The sequence below is a fragment of the Pseudophryne corroboree genome, unplaced genomic scaffold (genome assembly GCF_028390025.1).
Source record: "Pseudophryne corroboree isolate aPseCor3 unplaced genomic scaffold, aPseCor3.hap2 scaffold_742, whole genome shotgun sequence".
Lineage (NCBI taxonomy): Eukaryota > Metazoa > Chordata > Amphibia > Anura > Myobatrachidae > Pseudophryne > Pseudophryne corroboree.
The window spans coordinates 278,622-293,447 of NW_026970323.1; the positions used below are offsets into that span (position 1 = coordinate 278,622).

General features: G+C 46.2%; 1 protein-coding gene across 1 annotated transcript in view; it reads left to right on the forward strand.

Moving 5' to 3' along the window:
• LOC135040512 (collagen alpha-1(V) chain-like) overlaps positions 1–14,826 on the forward strand; it is a gene marked incomplete at its 3' end in the record, with an annotated part of 144,724 nt that overhangs the window by 114,654 nt on the left and 15,244 nt on the right. The window contains exon 3 of the mRNA XM_063954825.1: positions 9,244–9,457. Within this exon, the coding sequence (XP_063810895.1) occupies positions 9,244–9,457 (214 nt within the window). The remainder of the gene's footprint in view (positions 1–9,243; positions 9,458–14,826) is intronic.

Consider the following 14,826-nt stretch of genomic DNA (forward strand, 5'->3'; position numbering starts at 1 on the left):
GACACATCAGTGACTGTTACTCTCTATCTCCCGCACAGATACCTCATGTATAACAGTGTGACACATCAGTGACTGTTACCCTCTATCTCCCGCACAGATACCCCATGTATAACAGTGTGACACATCAGTGACTGTTACCCTCTATCTCCCGCACAGATACCCCATGTATAACAGTGTGGCACATCAGTGACTGTTACCCTCTATCTCCCACACAGATACCTCATGTATAACAGTGTGACACATCAGTGTCTGTTACCCTCTATCTCCCGCACAGATACCTCATGTATAACAGTGTGACACATCAGTGTCTGTTACCCTCTATCTCCCGCACAGATACCCCATGTATAACAGTGTGGCACATCAGTGACTGTTACCTACTATCTCCCGCACAGATACCCCATGTATAACAGTGTGACACATCAGTGACTGTTACTCTCTATCTCCCGCACAGATACCCCATGTATAACAGTGTGGCACATCAGTGACTGTTACCCTCTATCTCCCGCACAGATACCCCATGTATAACAGTGTGGCACATCAGTGTCTGTTACTCTCTATCTCCCGCACAGATACCCCATGTATAACAGTGTGACACATCAGTGACCGTTACCCTCTATCTCCCGCACAGATACCCCATGTATAACAGTGTGACACATCAGTGACTGTTACCCTCTATCTCCCGCACAGATACCCCATGTATAACAGTGTGGCACATCAGTGACTGTTACCCTCTATCTCCCGCACAGATACCCCATGTATAACAGTGTGACACATCAGTGACTGTTACCCTCTATCTCCCGCACAGATACCCCATGTATAACAGTGTGGCACATCAGTGACTGTTACCTACTATCTCCCGCACAGATACCCCATGTATAACAGTGTGACACATCAGTGACTGTTACTCTCTATCTCCTGCACAGATACCCCATGTATAACAGTGTGGCACATCAGTGACTGTTACCCTCTATCTCCCGCACAGATACCCCATGTATAACAGTGTGGCACATCAGTGTCTGTTACTCTCTATCTCCCGCACAGATACCCCATGTATAACAGTGTGGCACATCAGTGACTGTTACCTCCTATCTCCCGCACTGATACCCCATGTATAACAGTGTGACACATCAGTGTCTGTTACCCTCTATCTCCCGCACAGATACCCCATGTATAACAGTGTGACACATCAGTGTCTGTTACCCTCTATCTCCCGCACAGATACCCCATGTATAACAGTGTGGCACATCAGTGTCTGTTACTCTCTATCTCCCGCACAGATACCCCATGTATAACAGTGTGGCACATCAGTGTCTGTTACTCTCTATCTCCCGCACAGATACCCCATGTATAACAGTGTGACACATCAGTGTCTGTTACCCTCTATCTCCCGCACAGATACCCCATGTATAACAGTGTGACACATCAGTGTCTGTTACCCTCTATCTCCCGCACAGATACCCCATGTATAACAGTGTGGCACATCAGTGTCTGTTACCCTCTATCTCCCGCACAGATACCCCATGTATAACAGTGTGACACATCAGTGTCTGTTACCCTCTATCTCCCGCACAGATACCCCATGTATAACAGTGTGGCACATCAGTGACTGTTACCCTCTATCTCCCGCACAGATACCCCATGTATAACAGTGTGGCACATCAGTGTCTGTTACTCTCTATCTCCCGCACAGATACCCCATGTATAACAGTGTGACACATCAGTGACTGTTACTCTCTATCTCCCGCACAGATACCCCATGTATAACAGTGTGACACATCAGTGTCTGTTACCCTCTATCTCCCGCACAGATACCCCATGTATAACAGTGTGACACATCAGTGACTGTTACTCTCTATCTCCCGCACAGATACCCCATGTATAACAGTGTGACACATCAGTGACTGTTACCCTCTATCTCCCGCACAGATACCTCATGTATAACAGTGTGACACATCAGTGACTGTTACCCTCTATCTCCCGCACAGATACCCCATGTATAACAGTGTGACACATCAGTGACTGTTACCCTCTATCTCCCGCACAGATACCCCATGTATAACAGTGTGACACATCAGTGACTGTTACCCTCTATCTCCCGCACAGATACCCCATGTATAACAGTGTGACACATCAGTGACTGTTACCCTCTATCTCCCGCACAGATACCCCATGTATAACAGTGTAGCACATCAGTGACTGTTACCTTCTATCTCCCGCACAGATACCCCATGTATAACAGTGTGACACATCAGTGTCTGTTACCTCCTATCTCCCACACAGATACCCCATGTATAACAGTGTGACACATCAGTGTCTGTTACCCTCTATCTCCCGCACAGATACCCCATGTATAACAGTGTGACACATCAGTGACTGTTACCCTCTATCTCCCGCACAGATACCCCATGTATAACAGTGTGGCACATCAGTGACTGTTACCTCCTATCTCCCGCACAGATACCTCATGTATAACAGTGCGGCACATCAGTGACTGTTACCTCCTATCTCCCGCACAGATACCCCATGTATAACAGTGTGACACATCAGTGACTGTTACCTCCTATCTCCCACACAGATACCTCATGTATAACAGTGTGGAACATCAGTGACTGTTACCCTCTATCTCCCGCACAGATACCCCATGTATAACAGTGTGGCACATCAGTGACTGTTACCCTCTATCTCCCGCACAGATACCCCATGTATAACAGTGTGACACATCAGTGACTGTTACCTCCTATCTCCCACACAGATACCCCATGTATAACAGTGTGGCACATCAGTGACTGTTACCCTCTATCTCCCGCACAGATACCCCATGTATAACAGTGTGACACATCAGTGACTGTTACCTCCTATCTCCCACACAGATACCCCATGTATAACAGTGTGACACATCAGTGACTGTTACCCTCTATCTCCCGCACAGATACCCCATGTATAACAGTGTGACACATCAGTGACTGTTACCTCCTATCTCCCGCACAGATACCCCATGTATAACAGTGTGACACATCAGTGACTGTTACCCTCTATCTCCCGCACAGATACCCCATGTATAACAGTGTGGCACATCAGTGACTGTTACCCTCTATCTCCCGCACAGATACCCCATGTATAACAGTGTGGCACATCAGTGACTGTTACCCTCTATCTCCCGCACAGATACCTCATGTATAACAGTGTGACACATCAGTGACTGTTACCCTCTATCTCCCGCACAGATACCCCATGTATAACAGTGTGGCACATCAGTGACTGTTACCTCCTATCTCCCGCACAGATACCTCATGTATAACAGTGCGGAACATCAGTGACTGTTACCTCCTATCTCCCGCACAGATACCCCATGTATAACAGTGTGACACATCAGTGACTGTTACCCTCTATCTCCCGCACAGATACCCCATGTATAACAGTGTGACACATCAGTGACTGTTACCTCCTATCTCCCACACAGATACCTCATGTATAACAGTGTGACACATCAGTGACTGTTACCCTCTATCTCCCGCACAGATACCCCATGTATAACAGTGTGGCACATCAGTGACTGTTACCCTCTATCTCCCGCACAGATACCCCATGTATAACAGTGTGACACATCAGTGACTGTTACTCTCTATCTCCCGCACAGATACCTCATGTATAACAGTGTGACACATCAGTGACTGTTACCCTCTATCTCCCGCACAGATACCCCATGTATAACAGTGTGACACATCAGTGACTGTTACCCTCTATCTCCCGCACAGATACCCCATGTATAACAGTGTGGCACATCAGTGACTGTTACCCTCTATCTCCCGCACAGATACCACATGTATAACAGTGTGACACATCAGTGACTGTTACCCTCTATCTCCCGCACAGATACCCCATGTATAACAGTGTGACACATCAGTGACTGTTACCCTCTATCTCCTGCACAGATACCCCATGTATAACAGTGTGACACATCAGTGACTGTTACTCCCTATCTCCCGCACAGATACCCCATGTATAACAGTGTGACACATCAGTGACTGTTACCCTCTATCTCCCGCACAGATACCCCATGTATAACAGTGTGACACATCAGTGTCTGTTACCCTCTATCTCCCGCACAGATACCACATGTATAACAGTGTGACACATCAGTGACTGTTACCCTCTATCTCCCGCACAGATACCCCAATGTATAACAGTGTGGCACATCAGTGTCTGTTACCCTCTATCTCCCGCACAGATACCCCATGTATAACAGTGTGACACATCAGTGACTGTTACCCTCTATCTCCCGCACAGATAACTCATGTATAACAGTGTGACACATCAGTGACTGTTACCCTCTATCTCCTGCACAGATACCTCATGTATAACAGTGTGACACATCAGTGACTGTTACCCTCTATCTCCTGCACAGATACCCCATGTATAACAGTGTGGCACATCAGTGACCGTTACCCTCTATCTCCCGCACAGATACCCCATGTATAACAGTGTGACACATCAGTGACTGTTACCCTCTATCTCCTGCACAGATACCCCATGTATAACAGTGTGACACATCAGTGACTGTTACCCTCTATCTCCCGCACAGATACCCCATGTATAACAGTGTGACACATCAGTGACTGTTACCCTCTATCTCCCGCACAGATACCCCATGTATAACAGTGTGACACATCAGTGACTGTTACCCTCTATCTCCCGCACAGATACCCCATGTATAACAGTGTGGCACATCAGTGACCGTTACCCTCTATCTCCCGCACAGATACCCCATGTATAACAGTGTGACACATCAGTGACTGTTACCCTCTATCTCCTGCACAGATACCCCATGTATAACAGTGTGACACATCAGTGACTGTTACCCTCTATCTCCCGCACAGATACCCCATGTATAACAGTGTGACACATCAGTGACTGTTACCCTCTATCTCCCGCACAGATACCCCATGTATAACAGTGTGGCACATCAGTGACTGTTACCCTCTATCTCCCGCACAGATACCCCATGTATAACAGTGTGACACATCAGTGACTGTTACCTCCTATCTCCCACACAGATACCCCATGTATAACAGTGTGACACATCAGTGACTGTTACCCTCTATCTCCCGCACATATACCCCATGTATAACAGTGTGACACATCAGTGACTGTTACCCTCTATCTCCCACACAGATACCCCATGTATAACAGTGTGACACATCAGTGACTGTTACTCTCTATCTCCCGCACAGATACCCCATGTATAACAGTGTGACACATCAGTGACTGTTACTCTCTATCTCCCGCACAGATACCCCATGTATAACAGTGTGACACATCAGTGACTGTTACCCTCTATCTCCCGCACAGATACCCCATGTATAACAGTGTGACACATCAGTGACTGTTACTCTCTATCTCCCGCACAGATACCCCATGTATAACAGTGTGACACATCAGTGACTGTTACTCTCTATCTCCCGCACAGATACCCCATGTATAACAGTGTGACACATCAGTGACTGTTACCCTCTATCTCCCGCACAGATACCCCATGTATAACAGTGTGACACATCAGTGACCGTTACCCTCTATCTCCCGCACAGATACCCCATGTATAACAGTGTGACACATCAGTGACCGTTACCCTCTATCTCCCGCACAGATACCCCATGTATAACAGTGTGACACATCAGTGACCGTTACCCTCTATCTCCCGCACAGATACCTCATGTATAACAGTGTGACACATCAGTGACTGTTACCCTCTATCTCCCGCACAGATACCCCATGTATAACAGTGTGACACATCAGTGTCTGTTACCCTCTATCTCCCGCACAGATACCCCATGTATAACAGTGTGACACATCAGTGACCGTTACCCTCTATCTCCCGCACAGATACCCCATGTATAACAGTGTGACACATCAGTGACCGTTACCCTCTATCTCCCGCACAGATACCCCATGTATAACAGTGTGACACATCAGTGACCGTTACCCTCTATCTCCCGCACAGATACCCCATGTATAACAGTGTGACACATCAGTGACTGTTACCCTCTATCTCCCGCACAGATACCTCATGTATAACAGTGTGACACATCAGTGTCTGTTACCCTCTATCTCCCGCACAGATACCCCATGTATAACAGTGTGACACATCAGTGACTGTTACCTCCTATCTCCCGCACAGATACCCCATGTATAACAGTGTGACACATCAGTGACTGTTACCCTCTATCTCCCGCACAGATACCCCATGTATAACAGTGTGACACATCAGTGACTGTTACCCTCTATCTCCCGCACAAATACCCCATGTATAACAGTGTGACACATCAGTGACTGTTACCCTCTATCTCCCGCACAGATACCCCATGTATAACAGTGTGACACATCAGTGACTGTTACCCTCTATCTCCCGCACAGATACCCCATGTATAACAGTGTGACACATCCGTGACTGTTACCCTCTATCTCCCGCACAGATACCCCATGTATAACAGTGTGACACATCAGTGACTGTTACCCTCTATCTCCCGCACAGATACCCCATGTATAACAGTGTGACACATCAGTGACTGTTACCCTCTATCTCCCGCACAGATACCCTATGTATAACAGTGTGACACATCAGTGACTGTTACTCTCTATCTCCCGCACAGATACCCCATGTATAACAGTGTGACACATCAGTGACTGTTACCCTCTATCTCCCGCACAGATACCCCATGTATAACAGTGTGACACATCAGTGACTGTTACCCTCTATCTCCCGCACAGATACCCCATGTATAACAGTGTGACACATCAGTGACTGTTACTCTCTATCTCCCACACAGATACCCCATGTATAACAGTGTGACACATCAGTGACTGTTACCCTCTATCTCCCGCACAGATACCCCATGTATAACAGTGTGGCACATCAGTGTCTGTTACCCTCTATCTCCCGCACAGATACCCCATGTATAACAGTGTGACACATCAGTGACTGTTACCCTCTATCTCCCGCACAGATACCCCATGTATAACAGTGTGGCACATCAGTGTCTGTTACCCTCTATCTCCCGCACAGATACCCCATGTATAACAGTGTGACACATCAGTGACTGTTACCCTCTATCTCCCGCACAGATACCCCATGTATAACAGTGTGACACATCAGTGACTGTTACCTCCTATCTCCCGCACAGATACCCCATGTATAACAGTGTGACACATCAGTGACTGTTACCCTCTATCTCCCGCACAGATACCTCATGTATAACAGTGTGGCACATCAGTGACTGTTACTCTCTATCTCCCGCACAGATACCCCATGTATAACAGTGTGACACATCAGTGACTGTTACCCTCTATCTCCCGCACAGATACACCATGTATAACAGTGTGGCACATCAGTGACTGTTACCCTCTATCTCCCGCACAGATTCCCCATGTATAACAGTGTGACACATCAGTGACCGTTACCCTCTATCTCCCGCACAGATACACCATGTATAACAGTGTGGCACATCAGTGACTGTTACCCTCTATCTCCCGCACAGATACCCCATGTATAACAGTGTGACACATCAGTGACTGTTACCCTCTATCTCCTGCACAGATACCCCATGTATAACAGTGTGACACATCAGTGACTGTTACCCTCTATCTCCCGCACAGATACCCCATGTATAACAGTGTGACACATCAGTGACTGTTACCCTCTATCTCCCGCACAGATACCTCATGTATAACAGTGTGGCACATCAGTGACTGTTACCCTCTATCTCCCGCACAGATACCCCATGTATAACAGTGTGACACATCAGTGACTGTTACCCTCTATCTCCCGCACAGATACCCCATGTATAACAGTGTGACACATCAGTGACTGTTACCCTCTATCTCCTGCACAGATACCCCATGTATAACAGTGTGACACATCAGTGACTGTTACCCTCTATCTCCCGCACAGATACCCCATGTATAACAGTGTGACACATCAGTGACTGTTACCTCCTATCTCCCGCACAGATACCCCATGTATAACAGTGTGACACATCAGTGACTGTTACCCTCTATCTCCCGCACAGATACCTCATGTATAACAGTGTGGCACATCAGTGACTGTTACTCTCTATCTCCCGCACAGATACCCCATGTATAACAGTGTGACACATCAGTGACTGTTACCCTCTATCTCCCGCACAGATACACCATGTATAACAGTGTGGCACATCAGTGACTGTTACCCTCTATCTCCCGCACAGATACCCCATGTATAACAGTGTGACACATCAGTGACTGTTACCCTCTATCTCCCGCACAGATACCCCATGTATAACAGTGTGACACATCAGTGACTGTTACCCTCTATCTCCCGCACAGATACCCCATGTATAACAGTGTGACACATCAGTGACCGTTACCCTCTATCTCCCGCACAGATACCTCATGTATAACAGTGTGGCACATCAGTGACTGTTACCCTCTATCTCCTGCACAGATACCCCATGTATAACAGTGTGACACATCAGTGACCGTTACCCTCTATCTCCCGCACAGATACCTCATGTATAACAGTGTGGCACATCAGTGACTGTTACCCTCTATCTCCCGCACAGATACCCCATGTATAACAGTGTGACACATCAGTGACTGTTACCCTCTATCTCCCACACAGATACCCCATGTATAACAGTGTGACACATCAGTGACTGTTACCCTCTATCTCCCGCACAGATACCCCATGTATAACAGTGTGGCACATCAGTGACTGTTACCCTCTATCTCCCGCACAGATACCCCATGTATAACAGTGTGACACATCAGTGACTGTTACCCTCTATCTCCCGCACAGATACCCCATGTATAACAGTGTGGCACATCAGTGTCTGTTACCCTCTATCTCCCGCACAGATACCCCATGTATAACAGTGTGACACATCAGTGACTGTTACCCTCTATCTCCCGCACAGATACCCCATGTATAACAGTGTGACACATCAGTGACTGTTACCCTCTATCTCCCGCACAGATACCCCATGTATAACAGTGTGACACATCAGTGACTGTTACCCTCTATCTCCCGCACAGATACCCCATGTATAACAGTGTGACACATCAGTGACTGTTACCCTCTATCTCCCGCACAGATACCCCATGTATAACAGTGTGACACATCAGTGACTGTTACCCTCTATCTCCCGCACAGATACCCCATGTATAACAGTGTGACACATCAGTGACTGTTACCCTCTATCTCCTGCACAGATACCCCATTTCCTGAAGACTTTTCCATATTGATAACTGTGAAACCTAAAAAGGGAAGCCAATCGTTCCTGATGTCCATTTACAACGAACAAGGCATCCAGCAAATTGGAGTAGAGCTCGGCAGGTCGCCCGTGTTTTTATTTGAAGATCATTTGGGAAAGCCCGGCCCCGAGGATTACCCGCTCTTCAGTGGCATTAACCTTTCCGATGGCAAGTAAGTAGTACATGATCGGGGAGAGTGTTACCCTACAGAGACTATTACCGTGCTGTATTGTGTACATTTATTGTTGTTACTTTGAAAAGTCTTTGCCTCGGGACTCAAGAACTACTTTTTTGTGTTAATAATGCATTTCTGCCTATATTTTTGCAAGCTATAAGAGTAAATACTCGCATTTCCCGCTACTTTATCTCACTCTGCTAAAATCACATTCCACAGCCGTATATTTAGACCAAAACATTCAGAGATTGGCCACAAAACTCAACTATCAAATGACTGTTGTCCACAAATCTGTGTAGATCATATCTGTTACCTAGGAGACTGCAAGCCAATGCAGCATCATGAAGATTTATACCTCCTGTTTCCATATCATTATTAAGGGAGTTTCACTTCCATCCTATAGGGTGTGCATTGACACTAAGGGCCCTGGTTCAATGTGTGAAGCACATGCCAGTATTGCGCTATATTGGAATCACATGACCAGTACATTTACACTGTGTGCATGGTGACAGCGTGTCCAGTGCGGTGTTCTGTTGTACCGTGTCAGCTGTGAGCAAAAGATAGCTACAATGTGACTTGCCTTCAATATAAACACTTATTTCAGTCACTAATTAGGCCGCCTTTGGAATACATTAATGACCAATAGTGGATTTACTTGCTCTGTAATTAGTAAACTGTGTCACCTCCTGACTCATTTGGAGCGATTGGCGATTTTTGTGCTGGCGCAGGAAATATTACTGTCCCCAGGCACCGCATTCCAATAGTATATTAGTCTCATTATCCCTGACAGCATGTAAAATGTAGCCGCGCTGAGACGCTGCAAGGTCCTCAGCGTCATTAGCAGCTGATATGTGAACGTCCCGGGCAGTAATTACACCGCAGGTTTTGGGGTCCTTCCCGCCAGGTTCTCATTTACCACCGTAGAATTAAGATAAAAAAAAGATTATCTGAGATCCTTTCCCTGCTTTATGCCACGCAGAGAGTGAGGATAACGATTTTCAATACTAAGAATCATTGCGCTGATTCAGATAATGACAAAGCCACAAAGTGTTTTCTGCAGAGTTCTATCATACATGGAAACATCCAATAGTGCTTAGTAATTCATACTATGCAAGTAAAGAGCATTTACAGCCCTATAAAAGTGATATATGGACTTCTGCATTATTTTATAGAAATACTACTTTTTTTAATAGCAGCGAAGGATCTGTGTATGGCTATGTAGCCCTGACCGCACTTCTTACTGCAGATTATATATGTGGATGTCACCCAAAGAGTGACGTAGCTACTGTTCTTTAAAAGCATGTTTCTTATCTGATGAAGTGGGCTGCATCCTACGAAACGCGCCACATACTGCCGACAACCAGAAACACTTATAACAAACCCTATATTCTGATATCCAAACCTACCCAAAGAAAGACATTTGCTGCCTCTATTGATACCTGTACTATTCCGCTTAATTCATTGAATATGCTTCTATGCACCCCCCTGTGTTCCTGTCTCCCTAGACTGGGGCCTATGTCGCCTTACCTACTTAGTGGAATTCTTTAGGAGGAGACTTGTTTTTCACTGCAGCCATGTGTAGATTTGCTCACATTTTACACTTATGCTGTACCGTCAGCCGCTGAGTGCGTGGTGACCCCTTCCGCTGACGCTGTCACCATTATTAGTGCAAGTGATACAACAGAAACAGCGCTTTTGTGGAAAGACTGATGGAATAGATTTTCAGCACCCGTATTAATATATAAATTCACAGATTAAAAGCAGTTGCATAAGAAAATAACTATATAACATGATAAAACAATTGTGTGTACTAAGTGACGTAATTAGTGGTTTTAGGTTGTATTTGCATCTGTATGAAATGTAATTTTACATGGGAAATGCTGCTGTAGGAGTCATCAATAAAACTGTCCTTATACAGACAGGGGCAGATTTACAGCCCCTCGTGTGCGGTTTGACGGCTCTGACTGATGGCGTTCAAAGGGCAGTAGTAACCAATGCTAAGTCAGCACAGTTTAGCAGTAATACCTACTGTCATGTGAAAAACATAACCCAGGCCCATGTACTACTATTCTCTCCTGGTGTAATACTGGTGCACGTGCTACTGTTCTCTCCTGGTGTAATACTGGTGCACGTGCTACTGTTCTCTCCTGGTGTAATAATGGTGCATGTACTACTGTTCGCTCCTGGTGTAATACTGGTGCACGTGCTACTGTTCTCTCCTGGTGTAATAATGGTGCATGTACTACTGTTCGCTCCTGGTGTAATACTGGTGCACGTGCTACTGTTCTCTCCTGGTGTAATACTGGTGCATGTACTACTATTCTCTCCTGGTGTAATACTGGTGCACGTGCTACTGTTCTCTCCTGGTGTAATACTGGCTCATGTACTACTGTTCTCTCCTGGTGTAATACTGGCACATGTACTACTGTTCTCTCCTGGTGTAATACTGGTGCACGTACTACTGTTCTCTCCTGGTGTAATACTGGAGCATGTACTACTGTTGTCTCCTGGTATAATACTGGTGCACGTGCTACTGTTCTCTCCTGGTGTAATACTGGAGCATGTACTACTGTTGTCTCCTGGTGTAATACTGGTGTACGTGCTACTGTTCTCTCCTGGTGTAATACTGGCACATGTACTACTGTTGTCTCCCGGTGTAATACTGGTGCATGTACTACTATTCTCTCCTGGTGTAATACTGGTGCACGTGCTACTGTTCTCTCCTGGTGTAATACTGGCACATGTACTACTGTTGTCTCCTGGTGTAATACTGGTGCACGTACTACTGTTCTCTCCTGGTGTAATACTGGAGCATGTACTACTGTTGTCTCCTGGTATAATACTGGTGCACGTGCTACTGTTCTCTCCTGTGTAATACTGGAGCATGTACTACTGTTGTCTCCTGGTGTAATACTGGTGTACGTGCTACTGTTCTCTCCTGGTGTAATACTGGCACATGTACTACTGTTGTCTCCTGGTGTAATACTGGTGCACGTACTACTGTTCTCTCCTGGTGTAATACTGGAGCATGTACTACTGTTGTCTCCTGGTATAATACTGGTGCACGTGCTACTGTTCTCTCCTGGTGTAATACTGGAGCATGTACTACTGTTGTCTCCCGGTGTAATACTGGTGCATGTACTACTATTCTCTCCTGGTGTAATACTGGTGCACGTGCTACTGTTCTCTCCTGGTGTAATACTGGCACATGTACTACTGTTGTCTCCCGGTGTAATACTGGTGCATGTACTACTATTCTCTCCTGGTGTAATACTGGTGCACGTGCTACTGTTCTCTCCTGGTGTAATACTGGAGCATGTACTACTGTTGTCTCCTGGTATAATACTGGTGCACGTGCTACTGTTCTCTCCTGGTGTAATACTGGAGCATGTACTACTGTTGTCTCCTGGTGTAATACTGGTGTACGTGCTACTGTTCTCTCCTGGTGTAATACTGGCACATGTACTACTGTTGTCTCCCGGTGTAATACTGGTGCATGTACTACTATTCTCTCCTGGTGTAATACTGGTGCACGTGCTACTGTTCTCTCCTGGTGTAATACTGGCTCATGTACTACTGTTGTCTCCTGGTGTAATACTGGTGCACGTGCTACTGTTCTCTCCTGGTGTAATACTGGCACATGTACTACTGTTGTCTCCCGGTGTAATACTGGTGCATGTACTACTATTCTCTCCTGGTGTAATACTGGTGCACGTGCTACTGTTCTCTCCTGGTGTAATACTGGCTCATGTACTACTGTTGTCTCCTGGTGTAATACTGGTGCACGTGCTACTGTTCTCTCCTGGTGTAATACTGGCTCATGTACTACTGTTGTCTCCTGGTGTAATACTGGTGCACGTGCTACTGTTGTCTCCCGGTGTAATACTGGTGCATCTACTACTATTCTCTCCTGGTGTATTACTGGTGCACGTGCTACTGTTCTCTCCTGGTGTAATACTGGCTCATGTACTACTGTTCTCTCCTGGTGTATTAGTGGCGCATGTACTACTGTTCTCTCCTGGTGTAACACTGGTGCATGTACTACTGCTCTTACCTGGTGTAACACTGGCGCATGTACTACTGTTCTCTCCTGGTGTAATACTGGTGCATGTACTACTGTTCTCTCCTGGTGTAATACTGGTGCACGTGCTACTGTTCTCTCCTGGTGTAATACTGGTGCATGTACTACTGTTCTCTCCAGGTGTAATACTGGTGCATGTACTACTGTTCTCTCCTGGTGTAATACTGGCGCATGTACTACTGTTCTCTCCTGGTGTAATACTGGTGCACGTGCTACTGTTCTCTCCTGGTGTAATACTGGTGCATGTACCACTGTTCTCTCCTGGTGTAATACTGGTGCATGTACTACTGTTGTCTCCTGGTGTAATACTGGTGCATGTACTACTGTTCTCTCCTGGTGTAATACTGGCTCATGTACTACTGTTGTCTCCCGGTGTAATACTGGCACATATACTACTGTTCTCTCCTGGTATAATACTGGTGCATGTACTACTGTTCTCTCCTGGTGTAATACTGGTGCATGTACTACTGTTCTCTCCTGGTGTAATACTGGTGCATGTACTACTGTTCTCTCCTGGTGTAATACTGGCGCATGTACTACTGTTCTCTCCTGGTGTAATACTGGTGCACGTGCTACTGTTCTCTCCTGGTGTAATACTGGTGCATGTACCACTGTTCTCTCCTGGTGTAATACTGGTGCATGTACTACTGTTGTCTCCCGGTGTAATACTGGTGCATGTACCACTGTTCTCTCCTGGTGTAATACTGGTGCATGTACTACTGTTGTCTCCTGGTGTAATACTGGCACATGTACTACTGCTCTCTCCTGGTGTAATACTGGCGCATGAACTACTGCCCTCTCCTGGTGTAATACTGGTGCATGTACTACTGTTGTCTCCTGGTGTATTACTGGTGCATGTATTACTGTTCTCTCCTGGTGTAATACTGGTGCATGTACTACTGTTCTCTCCTGGTGTAATACTGGCACATGTACTACTGCTCTCTCCTGGTGTAATACTGGTGCAAGTACTACTGTTCTCTCCTGGTGTAATACTGGCGCATGTACTACTGTTGTCTCCTGGTGTGATACTGGCGCATGTACTACTATTCTCTCCTGGTGTAATACTGGTGCATGTACTACTGTTCTCTCCTGGTGTAATACTGGTGCATGTACTACTGTTCTCTCCTGGTGTAATACTGGCGCATGTACTACTGTTCTCTCCTGGTGTAATACTGGTGCACGTGCTACTGTTCTCTCCTGGTGTAATACTGGTGCATGTACCACTGTTCTCTCCTGGTGTAATACTGGTGCATGTACTACTGTTGTCTCCTGGTGTAATACTGGT